Source organism: Pelobates fuscus, chromosome 6 (assembly GCF_036172605.1).
Source record: "Pelobates fuscus isolate aPelFus1 chromosome 6, aPelFus1.pri, whole genome shotgun sequence".
NCBI lineage: Eukaryota > Metazoa > Chordata > Amphibia > Anura > Pelobatidae > Pelobates > Pelobates fuscus.
In genome coordinates this window covers 116,961,114-116,982,349 of record NC_086322.1, presented here as the reverse complement: position 1 = coordinate 116,982,349, position 21,236 = coordinate 116,961,114, and the positions used below count along the sequence as shown (strand labels likewise).

The window sequence follows — 21,236 nt, the reverse complement described above, 5'->3', positions numbered from 1 at the left end:
TGCAATCAAAGGCAGGTTTACATACCTGAAGCTATCCCTCGCAGCTGACATCTTCATCATGGGCACCTTCTTCAGCTCCTGGTGCTTCATTTGCCAGGAGACGCAAGAGTCCATCACGGTCTCTGGAGGAAATGGAGACCTTGTGACGCTGCTGGAATTGGACAGAAGTTAATGGTGGAGCTCCATGTTTTGTCAATCTCAGGCTTGCCCATAAAAGAAACTAGTCCCTACTTTGTCTTATGGAATTCTTTGAATTGCGTTACAATTTCAATTAAATTCTAACAAAGTCAGCATTAGCATTTCATAAAGATATCTATCTTTATATAATTATTATATCTTTATGTCAAACTAAGTGACAGAGCTGCATAAATAGGATCTAACTGTAAACATTACAGCACCAAAACATGTATTATTTTGATAAATAAAGCCTGAAATCAGATATTTCATCATGAGATTATAAAACAGGAATACATGAACTTTTAACGCCCCAGTAGTTTGATCTATATTTTGGCAAGCCAAATTAATAGAAAATATATTCTATATTTCGAATGAACATTGTTTAAACTTGGACTTAATATCTTTAGTACCAGAATTCTGTTTATGTGGGGTTACAGCATACATAAACATCCTTTTTGCATCTGCAGCAGCAATATATTTGGAAGAGGCAGAAGCCGTCTTCAAGTAAGTGTCTTAACCTATAAATATACTTTGCAAGCACAGGGTGTTGAATACGACTCCATTCGTGAAGCTGACCTAGTCGCTTACTTGGTTTGCAAAAACAAAAAGCCAAATGTCCCTTAAAATATGTATTTTTTTCCCTCCATAAACCTTTTTTTTTTTTGTCCCATCCTAAAGTTTGACTGACTTTTTTATGTTATTCCCTCCATTGTAGGTTTTAAGAGAATCCATTATGCAGGCCATAAACCCAGATATATCTTGCATTTCTGGACCGTTAATAAGCATAATAAACCCAGGTACTCATACTTTCCTGTCAATCACAGCCTCTGAAATTCAAATGAGATTATATATATATATATATATATACACACACACACACACACACACACACATATATACACACACAAAACAAGGCTAGATTCTGGCTATGAGACCTGGAACATGTTGGCCCAAGTGAAACCTGGAAGTGCTATATTAGAATAATGACAGAGCCTATTTGACAACAAACAGGTCTATATTTAGCAGTTGTTTTAGGAGTTTTCTAGGACGATATCATAAAACAGTTCAGTATTCTGTTTATGGAATTACAAAACAGTCAGCTCGAACAAGCTCTACCTAAAATGGATGTGGTGTAGTGTCTGAAAATCAGCATATAATAATGCTGGATTTCTGATTGTTTACTTACCATGTGCCCACTAAGTTATGACAATCGAAATAGCTCTAAACATAAACACAAAACAAAGAGGAAAAAAACAACACACAAGAAATGGAAATATTGATTGTCAATGAAATATCAGGGGTTTGGGAAACATTTAAAACGCCACTAATCTTTAGCATGTTGCAATTAGTACTGTATGCAGAGTTTTCTAAAAAGTCTGCTTTGTGAATGCCCGTAATTTCCAGCCAAATCAGCAAACAGAAGGCGTATTGACTGAACTTCTAAATGTCTGTCCTCTATACAGGTTAGCGGTTTGACTAACAAAATGTTTTGAATTTTATTAAAATCAAGTGGGCTAGAATAAAAGTTGATCCATTTCTTACCGACAAATGAAACCGCTTAGTAATGAAAATTCTCATTGCCGCTTGACAAGATCCTAGTGGGATTGTCATGTATTTCAGAAACCATGTCAAAACATGGCTATTTTTTTTGTTTGTTTTTTTACATTTTTAAGTGGGGAACAATTACTATGAAGCAGAAACAAGAAAAAAAAAAAAGCTTATTTTACAGCTTCTAAAAGCAATGAATTCAAAATGTGTAATGATGTGTGTAACAGCCAAAAGGAAACAAACAGATTAGAACTACAAAATAATAAATACTTTTTTTTGACAGAATCTACTGTAACTATATACCTTCATGTTTATATAGGAAACCAGTTTCCCCAATCATTCAGAGAGAGGGCAAGTCAGTATCCATTAATTTATACCATACGTTATTGAGACATGGATATTTCCACACGGATACTAGAGAACATGGATGTTTTTCAGCCACCCTACAAACAATAATTGGTCAGGATTTGATGTTATACATTTTTAGTAAGGCTAAGTGGCATTACTTCAGTATCTTCTCTATAAGGTGCTCTAAGTGACTTTAGTGATATGCATAGAATTTCCCAATATAGATTTAAACATGGCTTTCATAAATGATGCAGGTGGCAGTGTCTTCCGACACCGGCTCACTGCTCTCAGCAGTTTGTGTACAGGAACCTGCGGTAGCTTCTTCTTTTGTGCTGGACTGTATGCTTTCCTGGGATTCTGTGTCCAAACAAGTTTTCGTTACTCGTGGATGCACAGATACGGTTATTGCAATCTGCCTCGGAGGCTCATGTAGAGAAGATGCATCGGAATCAGCAGCTGGGGACTCGCTCCTTTGCAAACTATTTCGGATGGTAAAAACATCATCTCCATCACAAGTATCATGACCAACTGCTCCCTGACCTACAAAAGTGTGGCTTTGCTCTTCAAGACCCACAACTTCCATGATCTCCTCCATTATAGTTCTGCAGTTCATGATAAGTGGTGGTAAGGGGACACTTCTGGCAAGTTCTTCAATATATCTGGCAAATTCCATGGTTTTAAACTGAGTAACTTTGGCAAGCTCAAGTGTCTTAGCTGAAGTGATGATAGGGATTCTTTTTGCAATCTCAAACGCCTTCTGTAATTTCTCTGCGCCTTCTGTCCGAAAGAATTCATTGATGGCTTTCTCAGTTTTCTTCAAATGGCTGCTCATCATGCAGAGTCTTGTGATGTTCAAAACTAGCACAATAGTAAATGCCACAAGGCAGACAATCATATAGTAAATTCCCATATCACCAGAAGTAAAAATGACTCTTAGCGTAACTGTATTATTTACACTACCATGGGGATTTGTAGCAACACACGTGTATTTGCCTCGATCTTCAAACGACACACTGGTGATATTTAAAAGTCCACTGTCTAGAATCCACCATTTTCCCACTGAAATAATAATAAAAAAAGTAAAATGTTAGACACTGACTGGAAAAGTCTGCAAAAATAACTCAAATATAGCTTACAGAAACAAATGACACTAGTTAAATATAAAATAAAATAAAATGCAATTTGGGTGTAATGCCCATGGGATGTTACTAATTCAAGCACTCAAATTCAACAATCTCCATAAATATAATTTAGGACAGTCTGAATTAAAGGAACATTCCAAACCACTAAAGCACTTCAGCAAGATTCACAGTATTTCCTTTTTCACACTTGAGAAAATTTACACTTTTATAAAGGTGCACCTTACTTGTTGTTTATTGAGGATGCTCTTACTGAGCTCTTTTTACCCCAGCACAAAACGGAAAGCATTGCTTCTTAGGGAGAAGCATTGATTTACTGTTTTGAGGTGTTGTGGGGTGCTTTCCGATGCCTCTCTGCAAGAAGTAATTTTATTGACTAGGAGATCTTCAGTACTCATGGTCACTTAATAGGTGGAATGGAGATATGGCAAGGGACAGTCTACATTAGAGGTTGGCAAACTTTATTTTACATCTTGGAGGGGAGGCTTTGAGGGCACAGGAGACTCTCTATGACTTTAGTGATATAAATAAATGTTTTTATTTCTAACACCAGAGTACAATACCAGGTCTCAAATTTAGACAAGCTGTTTAAAATAAATAAATACAAATAATTGCACTGAGCTTCAGGGAGAGAACAGTAAAAGAAAATTGTATAACACTAATTTTTAGCTCCGGTTCGAAACTTTAAGTTTATTAAACCACCTGCACCTGCAAGTAAAAAAGGGTTTGTTATGTAAATGACATATAAAACTGCTTACTTGCAATTCTCTTGCAATTGAAATACTTTGCACTTATGATGGTCATCTTTGTATATTAAGGTTGAATTTGCAAATCCCAATTTGTGCATTATGTAAATAAATGAAATATACACTTTCTTTAATAATTTATAGGGATTGTCTACTTAAAATGTGGCAATATATGTTTAAAGGGAAACTACAGTGCTGAAAAAGCAAAGTTGTGTTCCTAGCACTAGTTACCTATAGTGCTCCCCTTCCTCTCTGCCTCTTCCCCCCCCTATCCCTGTATAACTTACCTGATACCAGCACTGATGTACCTCAGCGCTGGTTCAGGCTCCACTACTTCACTGACAAAGTCAGCCGGTGCAAGGGGGGCACCAATGCCCATGCACTGAGAGCGCCGTGATCACATTAAGTATAATGCTTTCCTATCGGGTTTTGGGTAACGCTGGATGTCCTAATGCAAAGGTGTAGTCATTTAGCGCACTAGAAGTTCGGAACCCGGAAGACTGCCACTAGAGGTTGATTTAACCTTGCAAGGTAATTATTGCAGTTTATCAAAAACTGCAGTAATTACAATTGCAAGGTTAACGGGCCTGGGACACTGCACCCAGACTACTTCAATGAGCTGAAGTGGTCTGGGTGCCTATAGTGTCCCTTTAATGCATTATAAATAACTAAAAAATATTGAGAAAAAAAAAAAGTTACCTTTAAAGTGTAATCAGTGTATTGCAAGCAGACCTCTCCCACAACAGTGTCAAGTAGGGGTCTATGGTCTATTTTCTAGTCTAAGGATAAGGATCTTATCTTACCATCCCCTGTCCAGCAGACGTTTATCAGATCAGTAGTTTACCCCCAAAGACCAGTGTTGTCATCACACAGAATGATTGGAACAGTTCAACAGCCATAGCGCAACTTGTATCAGTGTCTACACCATGGGTTGTCAACCTGGTCGGGATTTCAGTGGCTAAATCCTCTTTTCTTTGAGGATTTCTCCTTTTGGGCAGGCGGGCGGGAGTGGCTATGCGGGCACAAGATTTCAGTGACCGGCAGGAGGGAAGTGCTCCCTCCTGCCAGGCCACCTTCTGGACCCCCGGCATGGCGTGCGGCAGTGGTAAGATCAGACGCGGCGAGGGAGCTCTAACCGCTCTGCTCTGCTCACTCGCGCGATGTTTTCTGATTTCATATTCCGGCTCCCGCGGCATCAGTAGACAGCCCGCAAGGGAGCAGAGAGGTTAGAGCCCCCTCGGATTTGAACTCTGCCGTCTGCTGAAGTGAAGCCCCACTAGCCCCCTAGTACAGATCCACACCAGCTCTCCGGGTAGGGAGGGTTGGTGGACATTTAAGATTAATTTGTGTGTATGTGTCTGGAAGAATATGTGTATGTGTGTCTGTAAATATATGTGTGTGTGAGTCTGTAAGTGTATGTGTGAGTCTAAGTGTGTGTGTGTGCGCATGTTTGCCTGTGAGTGTGTCTGTAAGTGTATGTGTCTGTGTGTGTGAGTGTGTGTGTGTGTGCGCGCACACATATGTTTGCCTGTGAGCAGAGTACTTGTAAAAAATAGAAGAAAGAAAAAGAGTATTTGTAAAAAGGAGAAAGAAGGAGTAGAGTACTTGTAGAATAGGAGAAAGAAGGAGTAGAGTACTTGTAGAATAGGAGAAAGAAGGAGTAGAGTACTTGTAAAAAAGGAGAATGAAAATAAAAAGGAAAAGAAGAGAATTGTTGTTGGCTAATAATAGTAAGTGGGCTGCCTAGCTCAGCCTTCCTACTGGGCATTGCTATAAGGAAGGTTAAAAAAAAAAAAAAAACAGAAAAAAGGAAGAAGAAAAAAAAAAGGTGGGGAGGGGAATTGAGGAGGGGAGCTGATGCACAGATGAGAAATCATATTACGAGCAAACAGAGAAGTCGTCTGAATATCACCGAAAGAGGAGACCTTCATTTGTTCCTTACGAAAATCAAACCAGATATCAAATATTTAGTCTCGCAGCATCAACCTCAAGGATCTCATTAATCACTAGTAAAGGTAATTTCAATTTACTTTATTGTTCTCTCATTAAACTTTATAAAGTTAACAACATTACAAACATGCATAAAGTAGAAATAAAAAGATAAATGTACGTATATTCATTTTATTTAAAACACCCTCCTTTCTGAAAAATATTCTGCACTTGCGTGAAAACTGGTGGGCGGTAAGGAATTTTTTCCATCAAGAAAGATGCATTAGTGGGCGGTAGGTAGAAAAAGGTTGACTACCACTAGTCTACACAATCAAATGCATTGTTTAGTAAAGCAGGCTGTGTGATTTACGAATTGGAAAATCTGGAAGGAGAGAGAGCCTTCCTTGTTGTGCATGCAGTATGCACACACTGCATGCAAAATAGGGACTAATTTAACACTGGAATCTCGGTCTTTTTCTTTTGTGGTTGCTTCAATTGAAGACTGCTTTTGAACAACCTCAGTGTGCCCAGACTTCTGCTCTGGTTGTTTCCCAGCTGCAGCAAGATCATAATTCTACAAATTTTCTTACAGTCCTAATCTGGCAGAGAATTATTGTCCTTTTACTACAATACAATAAAAGATGGGGAATTCCAGATCAACAATGCTGACCTTGACAATTCCAAGAGGTCAGCTCTAATTACAGGTAAAATACTTGAAGGGCAATTGTGGGATTAATTATTAAACAGCCACCAGCAGTAAGTGGCACAAAAACAGAAATTCTACCTACAGTAAATACTTTTTTCTTTTGTATAGCGGCAGTACAGGAGGGATGTTCTTTTAAGTGGTAGAATATCCTCTGTAATAATGAATGCCTTTGCTGTCTGAGAGGTGGCAATAGCGGAAGTGGAATGAGCCTTTATATGTGGTGGTATATTGACCAGCAGCTTCATAGGCCATCTTGATGGGTCTCTCTGTCAACCATCTAGCAATTGTTGTCATGAAAGCTTCTTTACCCTTATAAGTACCCTGAAAATGGGCAAAAAAATTATCCGATACTTACCTCAACTAGTCATCAGCATTCAATCTCCAGGCCCCAATGTTGGTTTTAGAAAGCACCTCAATTAAAAAGCATGGTTTGTGATGAAGCACTACTTTATCTTGATGGAAAATAGTAAAATCTGAAGAGCAAGAAAACGCTTGAAGCTCACCAACTCTTCTAGAAGACGTAATCGCCACCAGGAAAGCAATCTTCAAAGATAATCTCTTGAGGAGACATCATTCAGTGGTTCAAAAGGAGAATCACAAAGGGAGTGGAGCACCAGAGAAATATCCGATGTCAAAAGAAAAAAAAAAAAAAAAAGAAGACTTCCATCGTGGCTGCTGAAGCAATATGGCTTTAACAAATAATATCTAAGCAGAATGTGGCAAAATCCAAAATGAGAAAAGAGCGGATACTTACACTTTCAAGGTAGCCAGCCTGAAATCTGCAGAGAAACCGTCTTGAAGAAGACCAAGAATAACTTAAATATAAGGTGATAAACTGAAGCAGTTATGGTCTTTGCACCATACTAGAGTTACAGATCCTCAAGTAAATCTTAGAAGACCTTATGGTTGAATTGAGCAGGAGATCCAGCATATGTTCCTCTACCCATTGATTCCAGAGGATTAACCTTGCAGTAGCTATGCCTTCACTATGTTTCCATTGGATGTTCCTGATTTTCCCACCATCGGTTCCACAAGAGGAAAGACATCTTGCGCAGCCATCTGTTTCAGTTCTGAGAGCCAACTTTGATTTGTCCAGTAAGGAATGATGGCCATCACTGTTGCTTTGTCTGATCTTACTTTCTGTAAGATACAAGGAATCAAAGCGAATGGAAGAAAAATATAGGCCAGGCTGTTATCCCAGATTAGAGAGAGACTGTCTAAACAATCTGGCTGATCTATCCAGAATAGAGAAGTAAATGTTGGTAATTTCCCATTTAGTCTTGTTGCATTGAGATCTATCCATTGCTGACCAAATTTCTTTGTGATTCTTGAAATAAAAAATTTAGGTGGTCAAATAGTCCCCTCTGCGTAACATATGGGTAATTGATAAGATCATCTCTATCCGGAATCTTTGATATTAGATGTGTTCACATTCTTTAAATCTATGACTGGATGGAAGGAATTGTCCTAGATTAGGTGTTTTTAAAAAAACTTTTAAAAACTAATAAAATCTGTCTACACTGAAGTTGCTGTTTAGTAGATAGGAGAGTGTGCTGTATCTTGTGTATTGTTTATTGTATAATATGGCCCCCAGCAGCACCCCATTTAAGCATGTTCAGGTGAGTGCAACCATCCCCCATGTTTTATATATATATATATATATATATATATATTTTTTATTTTTTTTTTCGTCCCCCCTCCTTGCTTGATACATGGCAGGGAGGGGGGCTCTCACTCCCTGGTGGTCCAGTGGCATTGGCAGTTCAGTGGAGGGGGGCTGGCAGAGAGCGCTTACCTCTCCTGCAGCTCCTGTCAGCTCCCTCCTCCTCCGCGCCGGTCCGGTCAGCTCCCCTCTCAGCTCCCACTGTAAGTCTCGCGAGAGCCGCACTATGACCCCGCGGCTCTCGCGAGACTTACACTGGGAGCTGACAGAGGTGCTGACCGGACCGGCGTGGAGGAGGAGGGAGCTGACAGGAGCTGCAGGAGAGGTAAGTAAGAGCTCTCTGCAGCCCCCACAGCCCCGTCTGTATTATGGCAATATAAATTGCCATAATACAGACAGTGACTCGAGTATAAGTTGAGTTGGGGTTTTTCAGCACAAAAAATGTGCTGAAAAACTCGACTTATACTCTTGAAGCCCATGGAACAGTGAAACAGGGGAGTGGGCCTTGACAAGGCCAGGAAGTAGGCAGGTGGAAAGGTATGGGATGTTCAGGGCGGGGCTAAGTAGGGGAGGAGTCAGGTAGTGTAAATAGGCGGCCATCTTAAGTGAGGAGCCAGTTAATCTGAATTGCACTGACCTGTCACTTGTGGCTGGTCGGCGGAGTTCTTTTTCTTTTTCTCCCTCTGCAGGTAATGGCGTCCCTAGAGGAGATTCTGGACGGAGTTCGGGCGGCGGTTCGTGATAGAGGGCTGGCGTGGCTGCATGATCAGATCGGGGCTGCTGCCACCCACGCGGAGGGACCGGAGAGGAGGTCGGCGCGGAGGACCAGGCCGCCACAGAGGTTGAGCCCGGGGGAGGCCCCTGCGGCCCGGCGGCGGAGGAGCCCTTCAGCGGTCGGCAGGTCGGAGGCCGGACCGAGTACAGCGGCGGAGGAGGGAATGCGGCAGGCGCCTTCGGGCGGGCCCGCCGGGCAGGCGACTGCGGGCGCAAAACGGAGGCCACGAGGTCAGAAGGCGCCCCGCGTAATGGCGGCCGGCGGGACAGCAGGAAACGGGACTGCTACGACACCAGCGGACCATGCGGCTGCGGATGGCTTCACCCACGCGGCCAGTGGGCAACGGACTGAGCGTCCCGGTGAGTCAACCTCCAGCGGTATCACTGAGGGGCAAAGTGGGAATGCTAGTCGGGTTACTACAGCACCAGCGGTCCGCCAGGCAGTGCGGGGAGACCAGGCCAGCAAGGGATCCGAAGGGGCGGCCGGAGGGAGGGCCAGGACTGAGATCAGTGGACTAGGAGTAGAGGACAGCGGAGCGGGTCGGGCGGCTCAGAGGGTTTCTGGAGCTAGGAAGGCGATAAGCGGCTTATCCTTAGGGGCTAGGGCAGAGTCAGACGGGGCGGCCGGTGGGGGGCCAGGCGCAGCGGCTGTGGGAGAGCCTGTGGTTTCAGCACGATACCGGGGAGCAAGGGGTGGCAGTATAGAGCGGGGGGGCCCATCCGGCTGCCCTCAGGTACGGCCTAGTGACAGGGATGCGGCTGTAAAGGGCCAGGGCGGCCAGCGGCGCAGCAGCAGCGCCAGGTGCAGCAGTGACAGGAGCTGGTCGGGAGGACGGGACAGCAGGGACAGGAGCCATTCACGGCTAGGCCGCAGTGAGTCCAGGTTCAGCGTCAGGGAGAGGAGAAGGAGGTCCAGGTCAGAGGAAGGGAGGCGGAGCAGAAGGCACAGTGCATCGAGATCTTCAGAGAGGAGCTTCAGGGAGCACTCAGCAAGGGAGGTCGGAAGGAGCAGTGGAGAGGATCCAGGGCAGTCGGAGAAGAGCGTAGGGAGGAAGGGCGGGTAGGGAGCTACTCGGGCAGACTACCCAGGATGTCTTCTCCTTACAGGTCGCGGAGTAACTCACCAGCGGTTCCGAGGCGGGACCAGGCGGGCAGGAGTCGGCGTCTATTGGGAGCTCCAGTGTCAGAAATGGCGGATGGAGGGACAGCAACCCCGCGGCCTGCGGCGGCCAGGGGCATCAGCGGTGAGTCTTCCTCTACACCACACCCGGGGACATTCATACATTGTTTGAAGTCATTTATAGATTCATGGTCAGAGGATAGGGAGCCGCTTAGGTTCGATAGGGTTTGGTCAGCAGGTGAAGGCAGTGGGTCGGGGTTGGTGGGGGTATCCTCAGGAGTGACAGGTGGTACTAGGGAGGAAACGCGGCCCACTGATAAGCCTGACGGATCATCGGTGGGGGACGGGGTATTCGATGTGACGGGGGGGACATTACGGAAGCGGCACGTCAGAATGTACATGTGTCCTTCGCGGGGCCGTTAGGTTGCCATTTGAAAGGGGAGGTGAAGGAAAAGATTGCGAAAGGGGAATTCGTGGAAATATTTTCCCTTCTTCCCCTGGAGGAATTCTTAGATTTAAAAGAGGAGGACAAGAAGGACGCCAAGAAGGAGGAGGAGGAGAAAAGGCGGAGGTATCGCAAGATACCGAAGACCTTCGGCAACTGGCTGCGAGCTTTTTGCATTTTGGCCAGTGTTATTGGGGAGAAGCGGCCGGAGTGCGGCTCTCAGTTGTTTTGTTACTTGGACGGAATCGGGGACGCATACCGCACCTATGGAGGGTTGGCATGGTGGAGGTATGATGAGCAGTTCCGTCAGCGATTGGCGGCCAACCCTTCCATGCGCTGGGACCAAATGGACCTGCCGCTTTGGATGCGGTTAATGATGGCGCAAAAGAACGCGCCCTTTCCAGGGACTGCCGGCACCGCTCCCGGGGGGGCGGTGGCGGCAGGTCAAAAGAAAGGTACCTGCTGGGCCTTCAACGAAGGACAGTGTAAGTGGGGATCCGCTTGTAGATTCCGGCATGAATGCTCAGGGTGCGGCGGGAACCACGGGGTCAACAGGTGCTTCAAGAAAGGTAAGTCGGCCGCAGGGGGAGGAGCAACGGGAGCGGCCGCTCCCACAGCTCCCGCTGGGGGTGTCACCAGTGAAGGTAGGCGCGATGTTGCCTTGGCTAAGACAATACGCTGATCAAGCCGTGGCAGAATTCCTTCGGGCGGGCTTTGCCGAGGGTTTCAAAATTCCCTTCAAAGCCACGGGGCCGGGGGCACCTTGTGAGAACCTCAGGTCGGTCAGGGAACACCCGGGGGTAGTGCGGGAGAAATTGGCCAAGGAGGTGCAAGCGGGGAGGATGGCAGGGCCATTTCCGGCCCCGCCCTTGGCGAATCTGAGGTTGTCACCATTGGGGGTGGTCCCCAAGAAGGAAGAGGGAAAGTTCCGTCTGATTCATCATTTATCGCACCCGAAAGGGTCTTCGGTGAATGATGACATCGACGCCGACCTATGCTCGGTCTCCTACACGTCATTCGACAAAGCCGTCGAGCTGGTTAGGAGAGCGGGGCGTGGGGCGCTGATGGCCAAGGTGGACGTGGAGGCGGCTTTTCGGCTGCTGCCCATACACCCGGACTGTCACCACCTGTTGGGGTGCCACTTTGAGGGTGCAATATTCGTGGACTTGTGTCTGCCTATGGGTTGTTCCATCTCTTGTGCTTACTTCGAGAGGTTTAGTACCTTCTTGGAATGGGTGGTGCACACAGAATCGGCCGGGGGTGCTGTAGTGCACTACTTGGATGATTTTCTGTGTGTCGGCCCACGGGACTCTGAGCGGTGTGCTCAGGTACTGAGGGTTTTTCAGCGGGTGGCGCATACCTTTGGGGTGCCGTTGGCGGGGGACAAGACGGTGGGCCCCACCACGTGCCTTAGCTTCTTGGGTCTCGAAATTGATTCGGAGCTCGGGGAATGCAGGCTGCCTAGGGATAAGCTGCGGCATCTGCGACAGCTAGTGGACGTGGTCAAGAGGGCGAGGAAGGTGACCTTGCGGGGGCTCCAGTCCCTCGTGGGGAGCCTTAATTTTGCGTGCAGGGTGATCCCCATGGGGAGGATATTTTGCCGGAGGTTGGCGCAAGCAACAAGTGGGGTGCGGCGGCCGTCGCACTACATTCGGGTGTCGGCCGAGATGAAGGACGATTTGGGGGTTTGGGAACAGTTTTTGGGCAACTTTAACGGGACAGTGTTCTTTCGGGAACCGACGGTGTCGTCGGCCGCAATGAAGTTGTTTACAGACGCTTCCGGCAGTATTGGTTTTGGGGCCTACTTGGCAGGCAAGTGGTGCGCGGAGGCGTGGCCGGGACCGTGGAAGGTGAGTCCTCTGATTAAGAACTTGGCGTTCTTGGAGTTGTTTCCCATCGTTGTAGCGGTGGTACTCTGGGGTACGGAGTTGGCTGACAAAAAGGTGGTATTCTACTCCGATAACATGGCGGTAGTGCAAGCGATCAATAGCTTGACCGCCTCGTCGCCCCCGGTAGTACGCCTGCTTCGACAGTTAGTGCTTAGTTGTATGTCATTCAACATAGTGTTCAGGGCTAGGCACATACCGGGGCTCCAGAACGTGGTGGCTGACTCACTGTCTCGTTTTCAGTGGGAACGCTTCCGGGAGGCTGCGCCGGACGCGCTGGCCCAGGGTCAGGAGTGCCCGGGTGTGATGTGGCAACTCGGGACGGCCTGCTTGGAGACTGTGTGAGGAGGTCACTGGCGCCGAGCACGTGGGCGGCCTACGTAAAGGTTTGGAAACTGTGGGACGAGACGGTGGCTCAGGTGAGTAGCGCCCCCACGGAGGGGCAACGCTTGGATGCACTTTTGTGGTTGCTCTGTCGATTGTTCGCGGCTCAGGCGTCGCCTGCCATGGTGGATAGGCATCTCTCTGCCTTGGCTTTCCTGTTTAAGTTCAATGGCTGGGTTGATGATACCAAACACTTCCTGGTCCGTCAGGCAGTGAAGGGATTCAAGAGGGGGAAGAAAACGGTAGACTCGCGTAGACCAGTGTCCTTTGAATTGTTGCGGGAGCTGGTGGGCGTTCTTCCGGGTATTTGCAGCTCCACATTCGAGGTGTCGTTGTTCACGGTGGCTTTTGTGTGGGCCTTTTTCGGGGCTTTTCGGATCGGGGAGTTGGTAAGCGCAAACAAGAGGGGCCTTGGGGGTCTTCAGCTCACAGATGTGGAGGTTCGCGAGGACAGGGTGCAAATTCATTTACGCCGTTCGAAGACGGACATTTTTGGTAAAGGTTGCACAGTGGTGCTGTTCGGGTTGCCTGGGTCAGGGGTGTGCCCAGTTGAAAAGGGGTCGGAGTACCGGGCATTGCGCCCGGGGGGTGATGGTTGCTTCTTGGTGCACCAGGACGGCTCGGCCCTGTCGCGCTTCCAGTTCGCGAGGGTGTTTAAGATGGGGGTAAGTAAGCTGGGCCTAGAGCCGGGGCAATTTGGGACTCACTCCTTTAGAATTGGGGCGGCAACTGAGGCCGCACGGCTGGGACTGGGGGACGAGAGGATTAAACGCATAGGGAGGTGGGAATCCTTGCGTTTTAGATCATACGTTAGACCAGATAGGCTGGTGTGAGCAGGGCAGTGTGATGCTGTGATGGAAGTGGAATCCATCTGTTTGGTATTAACGTGTTTTTCTTTGCAGGATGGAGAGTGTGGATCTGGGGCCACTCGTATGTCTATTGGGCTCAGAAGAGGGCTGCTGTTCGGAGAAGTGGAGCACAGCTGGGTTTTACTCAAGGAGAAGTGTCGATTTCTTGGTTTGGCTTTAGGGGGTTTAGCTGGCAAAGCCTCAGTAGTTCGTTGTTTAGCAGGTTGGCCGGAGGGTCTGCTCCAGACATAGTTTTATTACACGGGGGTGGGAATGATTTGGGTCTGATTCCGCAAAGGGAGTTGGTTAGACGGATGAAGAGAGATGTGGATCGGCTGTTGGACCTGGTCCCTGGCGTGGTGGTGGTGTGGTCGGAAATGGTCCCCCGTTTCACGTGGCGGCACGCCAGGGATCCAGCTGCAGTGGCTCGATGCAGGGGCAAGGTTAACAGGGCAATGGCGAGTTTTGTGCGGCCAGTGGGGGGTATTGTAGTTCGGCATAGGGAACTGGAGGACATGCTGCCGGGCTATTTTAGGAGAGACGGGGTACACTTGTCAGACGTGGGTTGTGACTTGCTCAATCTAGGCTTTCAGGAAGGGATTAGCTTGGCCCTGTTTCAGGGTGGTGGGGGGCGCACATGTCCTTAAGGGATCAAGTCATGTGCTATGGCGGAACAGGGCGTGTTAAAGCCAGGAGTTAGCTGGAATTGGGAATGGACAGGCCAAGGCCTAGGCTGGAGTAGGCCAGATGGATTAGATGTTGGTAGGTTCAAGCTCTTCGGTGGCTACGAACCTAGGGGGTAGGGGTGTCTGGGTACACCCCTACAGTTAACAGATGGTTTTGGGGCCTCTCTGGTAGGCCGTGTGTTTCTGGTTATATGTTAAGTGAATGTTAATTATTGTTCAAAAGATAGGGTCATTGTCAGGGGTATTGTAATATAATGTTAGCTGGACAATGACCCTAAATTGTTAATTTATTTATTTATATATTTAATAATTAATAAAGCTGTGGACGTTATAATCCAACAGATAAATTCGGTGTCAGTGTTTTATTTAAGGTAAACTAAAATAGCACCTGCCGAATAACGACGGTGCATATGTCATGAAGCCCATGGAACAGTGAAACAGGGGAGTGGGCCTTGACAAGGCCAGGAAGTAGGCAGGTGGAAAGGTATGGGATGTTCAGGGCGGGGCTAAGTAGGGGAGGAGTCAGGTAGTGTAAATAGGCGGCCATCTTAAGTGAGGAGCCAGTTAATCTGAATTGCACTGACCTGTCACTTGTCCCACCCTCCCTCCCTATAGTTGAGTTTTGATCCCGTTTGGTCACAGCGGCGGGAACAGGGCGTGTTAAAGCCAGGAGTTAGCTGGAATTGGGAATGGACAGGCCAAGGCCTAGGCTGGAGTAGGCCAGATGGATTAGATGTTGGTAGGTTCAAGCTCTTCGGTGGCTACGAACCTAGGGGGTAGGGGTGTCTGGGTACACCCCTACAGTTAACAGATGGTTTTGGGGCCTCTCTGGTAGGCCGTGTGTTTCTGGTTATATGTTAAGTGAATGTTAATTATTGTTCAAAAGATAGGGTCATTGTCAGGGGTATTGTGCGGGGGGATAGTAATATAATGTTAGCTGGACAATGACCCTAAATTGTTAATTTATTTATTTATATATTTAATAATTAATAAAGCTGTGGACGTTATAATCCAACAGATAAATTCGGTGTCAGTGTTTTATTTAAGGTAAACTAAAATAGCACCTGCCGAATAACGACGGTGCATATGTCAAGTATATACGGTATATTATATGTATGATCTTTGGCTATGGGGCAAGAACTTTCTGTTTAATTTACATCTCTTACCATGAGTGAAAACTTTTTTAGTGTTGGACATCTGCTATAGTTCTTACAGAGGAGAACAATAAAGTTTTTACCTTTCAAAGGGAAGTACGCACAAAGCGACTTTGGAAGCTGTATCTGCAGTCCAAGATTTCAGCCAGATCTCACGCCTGGCCACCGATGATAAACCTATGTTCTGAGCTGTCAATTTCTGGTCTGTCATGTCTGCTATTCCTAAGCATATGATAATTATTTGACTGATCCATCTAGGAGACAAATTTTCAGGAGATTGTAACTAGACACTCTGAGCTCTTGCTACTGATGCTCCAGCAATAAGGGCCTTACTGTGGAAGGCTGCAGCTTGGGATATTCTCCTGCAAGAGGTCTCTGCTCATTTGTCCACGTGATCCTTGAGACTGACACTTTCTCAATGGGAATTGTGTTTTTTTTTTTTTTTTTAGATAACTGTGCTCCTTGCACATACACTTTTGGCAGTTCTTTCCAGTTTTCAGAATCTTGTAATTTGAAAATTAGTTTGAAACACATTGAAATAAAGGCTTTTTTCCCCTCTGGATTTTTAATTCTCGGTTGATGAGACTCAAGGATCTTGGATGCACAGGGAAGCCTCTCTCTTTTTCCTCCAGAGTCTTTCATTTATCCATGACAGCCAGAACTTATTTAATAAACTTGTTTAATTCACCTGATGACAAATCAGAAGGTGAAGAAAGCCTGTAGTCTTTCCTTTAGTAGATCTGTCCTGGACAGATGTAGAATCTCTGGATTTAACAGCGCTTTCTTTAAATTTCGCAGTTTTGGGAGAGATTCTCCTGAAACCAATTAAGAAAAGTCTAAGAATCTCCTTAGTTTTCCCGAAGTATTTTGCTGATCATGGATTATAAATCTTCTTTTTACAACTGTCAGGCAGAGGGGTTGCACATTCAATATAGGCTTTAGTTTTGCAGGATGCAATTAGCTTTATAGTAGGTCTGATTTGTCCATCTTATCTGGGGAAACAAAAGTAACAGCCAGTGGTCTTCACCAAACTGGACCTGCTGGAGAGGCCCCACATGCGGGACTAGTAAGAACTGACTACTGTTGGGTAGGTTCCGTTGTTTAAGGTACAATGGAGAAGGTTTTGTCAAATAATTTGAATATTTTATTACAGGGGCTACTTGCCCAACTGAAAGTAGAATGTCCCAACTGTACTACTGCTATATGCTAGGGAAAAATGCTTTTGACTACAGCTAGTGTCACTTACCTCTGAGTTTCCTGGTCTATAACAGTCAGCAATGACAGAGTTTACTTGTATGGATTTGTTTATATATAGTAATAGTGTAATATCCAGAGGGAGAATATATGATCTAGGAATCAGGAAATAACACAGTCTATGATACCACAATATCACTGAAGGGGATGCATAATTTTTTATGAGTTTGAATTTTGTTGGTTAGGTATAACTAGCCTGCGTTGGTTGCAAATGGTTCCTATAAGCCTGAATTTGCTAAGGCATTTGCAAGATGAAATTCAAGCAGGAAGCAAGATCTTGGCCTTGTCTCTGCCATACAACTTCTCAGGACCATTTTGAAAGAAACTACGACCCAAACCTCATCACACACTAATCTTAAGCTTATACCCAAGGCCCAGTTGTGCAGTGGTAGAAGCAGTAGAGCTAGTGAAAGGTGCAGAAGGTGCCTGCATTTTACAATCTCATATTTTTCAAAAAGCTAGATATCATGGTGTTCAGACATTGAGAGCTAAAATGTGCCAAACGGGAGAGATGGTTTTCACCTTGCACATATTGGCATAGACATTTTTAATGCAGGATTGTAGGTGTCAATAGAACAGGGTTGGAAGGGGTTCGTTGCCAGCCTGGTGCATGTATAATAGAATGGGAAGTTTGCTCTACTCTCTTGGAAGTATTGAGACTTTGGATGTGTCGGTGGTTCAAGGATTTTCAAATCTAACAGTTGAGTTTAGGCTGGGCTTATGTTATATTTAAAGAGGACCTGTCACTTCATAAATTACGGACTAAAACGACTAAAACGTCTATCACTTGTGCTAACCATTCTTTCATAAGAGCTCATTTTCTTTTAAATGCACATTAAAGATTTAGCAAATTACACTGAACAAAATTCTAAACGCAACACTCTTGTTTTTGCCCCTATTTTTCGTGAGCGGAACTCAAAGATCTAAGACTTTTTCTATGTACACAAAAGGCCTATTTCTCTCAAATATTGGTCACAAATCTGTCTAAATCTATGTTAGTGAGCACTTGTGCTATGTCTAAGGCACACCTGTGCAATAATCCTGTTGTCTAATCAGCATCTTGATATGCCACATCTGTGAGGTGGATGGATTATCTCGGCAAAGAAGACGTGATCACTAACACAGATTTGTGAACAATATTTGAGAGAAATAGGCCTTTTATGTACAAAGAACAAGTCTTAGATCTTTGAGTTCAGCTCATGAAAAATAGGGGCAAAAACAAGAGTGTTGCATTTATAATTTTGTTCAGTGTGTATAAAAAAAAACAGTACAGACAAGGTAAAACATAGGTCTAACATTGCAAATAAAAAGAGCAAAATAGATAATTTGTTTCATTTCTACTCTCCTCTGTATGATTTTCTCTATGCTAACAGAATAAAGAGGTGTGCATTCCTGCATTTAAATTTCCCAGATACATAGGTGTTAAATATAGGAGTAGGTGAACATTATATTAATAAAATCTGGGCATGACAGTTCTCCTTTAATAAAATTGTGTCTGCTACTCCCAGACAGATGTCAGGCTCTTTACGTAGTTGGGGAAACAGTACGTAGAATGGATGGTTTGGTGCTAGGAAGGGACTTGGGGTAATGCCAGTAAAGGAGATGCCCTTGATTAGAATGTTTTAATCTGCCTAGAAATCTGCCCATTGCAGCAGTTAAATAAAATTCCGGATCGCACAGTGTTCTTTAATACCTGCTTAGCAAACCTGTAACGGCAAGCATTACCCACAACATTTAATGTTCTATGGTGGTGCAGCTGTAATGGACATACCAAATATATAGTATTGGTATTATAGCTATAGATTAGCCAGAGTTGTTCTTTAGGATTTTAGTTGAAATACTTGGGTTACAGACAGATGAATTTAGAAGTAGCATTCAGAAACAACAAGAATAGGGAACCCTACCCATGGGCTTTGATCCTACACCTGGAGTGCTCATGCTATGCAACAAGGCCCGTGAGCTAAAGTGTACTTTCACGTATTTTATACAAATTGTCATACCACCTGCTGTACTGCAATATGACATTTCAGTCTTAAAACATGGTGAAATCAACATTCTTTCCCGTTCTTTAAATATTCTCATTTATACGTTTGGTAGCAACTCCCACTTTAATGAAAACATTTAATGAATATACAGTTGGGATCCTCTCCACATTTGACAAAGCAGTATCTCGCTGCTGGTAATAGCATGTGTCTGGTGGTGATAAAATAAATCCCCATATATCTTTATATTATAAAATACAAGCTCCTTTATTCACGTGTAATCTTTTTCAACCTTTGCCCTGATTAAAGAAACAAAGGGTGCACACACACGAAAAAAAGTGTTTTCACCAACTACTGGATATTCTTTCTAGAAAACGCAAAGCGCAATTTAGTTTAGATTAGACTTTAACGAATTTAAGTTTAACCACAGTATTTTAACATCTATATTCCCAGCTGTAAGTACTAGTATTTTAAGACTCCATGATCATAATAATATAGCTTACCAGTTTCTTCTTTAAGCAAATGTCCATTAGAGTTGTACCATTGAAAGTGAGGATCTGGATGACCCTGGATATTGCACTGAATTACCACGCTGTTCCCCTCCTTTACAATGATGTGATCTACTCTCAGTGTGATCACAGGTAAACATTCCAACAGTGCCTCTGTTGAGTTCGATGTATGGTTTGAAAGATCTTCTGAGTGTGTCGTTGTTACGCGGGAACAGATAAGCAAGAACGCTAGTGGCAAAAGCCAAAAGGTTTTACAGTCTGCCATGATGATCTTGTATCCCCTCACCCGTCTGTTTAAAGATTTAGCATTGCAGGCTGCTTTTATCCCAGTTCCGGATATCAAACCTAAAAAACATTTTAAAAAAAGAGGAAACAGCTGTGATTTTCAGGCAGTGAAAGCATCAACAAGCAAAACAAATGTAAGTCTGCTAACTATTGCATTGGTAATCAAACTTCTTGATTTTGAGTTGACCTAGTACATGTGTGCAACAAAGACAAATACATGGAATTCTTGGTCCGATTATATAAACCTATATATAAAAAAGTTGGGTTTGGGTATAAAAAAAAAAAATTAAAATTACAAATGTATGCGTGTGTGCGCTTTTCCGCTAGCACCACTCATCTCTTTTTAGAATCTTAAGTACTGCAGCTCGGCAAACCGTGAATTCAGTACAACATTGCAGAATAACAAAAGGAAACCCCAAGTTCTGGCAAGGCTTTTATTTATATATAAAAAAAAAAAAACAACGTAATGTTGATCGTAGACCTTCCTTCAGCTTAATCTACCTGTTTTTGACACTCTGCTTGGGAAAAAAACAAACCATCAAAATATATCCTTACACGTGAAGTTATGCTGACTATAAAGGCTTTGCTGGAGAGACCAAACATTCCCAGGCCAGATTTGTGCAATGAAAAATGAAATAAAAAAATAAATAAAAAAGTGTGTGTGTGTGTGTGTGTGTGTATTCGGGGGGCAGTGTGTGTGTGTGTGTGTGTGTGTGTGTGTGTGTGTGTATTTAGGGACGGTGTGTGTGTATTGGGGGGCAGCGTGTGTATTTAGGGAGGGTGTGTTTGTATAGGGGGGCAGTTTGTGTGTGTGTATTGGGGGCAGTGTGTGTGTGTGTATAAATTGGGGAGCTGTATGTGTGTATACTGGGGAGCAGTGTGTTTGTGTGTAGGAAGTTATTGCGGTTGGGGGCAGATAAATAAATATATACGTTGTTTTAAAAAAATAAAAATAATTTTTATATTCCCCCTCCCTTCTTACCTTTGATGAGGGAGGGGAGATATTTCCTGCCATCCATGGTGGGAAAGCCCTGGTGGTCCTAGTTGCGAGAGTGAACTCTAGTCTGCCACTGCTGGGCTAATGTTCACTCTCGCGAGAACTGTAGCGTTGCTGTGGTAACTGCGGCAATGCTCTGTGCAAGCGAGGGGAAGACCCGGAGGAGCTGCAGGCTGAGCTCCTGCGTCCTCTCTCCCTCCCCTGACGGCTGCGGGCAAAGTGCCTGCGGACTGGTAAGGGAGATCACTGATCTCCCCTCTGATCCTTGAAGGCATCCAGCAAGGCTGGCAGGGGAGAGCAAGGTACTGTTGTTTCTCAGGGGGGACACTTGCCCCGTTGCTCCCACCTACCCCCCTCCCCCTCCCGGATCTGCCAATGTTAGATATGCAACCCCATATGTAGCAAACTGAAATGCACTGTGTGTTCTGAAATGTACCACAGGTTGAGAACCCATTGTGTAGAAAATATTTGCTCACCCTCAAGACTGCTTTAACCCCTTAAGGACACATGACATGTGTGACATGTCATGATCCCTTTTATTCCAGAAGTTTGGTCCTTAAGGGGTTAAAAAGATAACATTTGCAACAAAATCAGGTAAAGAAGATGTGCTGATGCTGCCTGATAGTTCTGAATCTTAAGAGACAGAAAATACAAAG

At 44.8% G+C, this 21,236-nt stretch overlaps 1 protein-coding gene across 2 annotated transcripts in view; it reads right to left on the bottom strand.

The window, feature by feature from the left end:
• Positions 1–1,083: 1,083 nt before the first annotated feature.
• MFAP3L (microfibril associated protein 3 like) overlaps positions 1,084–21,236 on the bottom strand; it is a 45,835-nt gene continuing 25,682 nt past the window's right edge. For both annotated transcript variants that reach the window (XM_063458171.1, XM_063458172.1), the window contains exons 2-3: positions 19,293–19,643; positions 1,084–3,132 (exon numbers count right to left, since the gene is read on the bottom strand). In XM_063458171.1, coding sequence (XP_063314241.1) covers positions 2,300–3,132; positions 19,293–19,563 — 1,104 coding nt within the window. In that variant the 5' untranslated portion in view covers positions 19,564–19,643 and the 3' untranslated portion in view covers positions 1,084–2,299. The remainder of the gene's footprint in view (positions 3,133–19,292; positions 19,644–21,236) is intronic.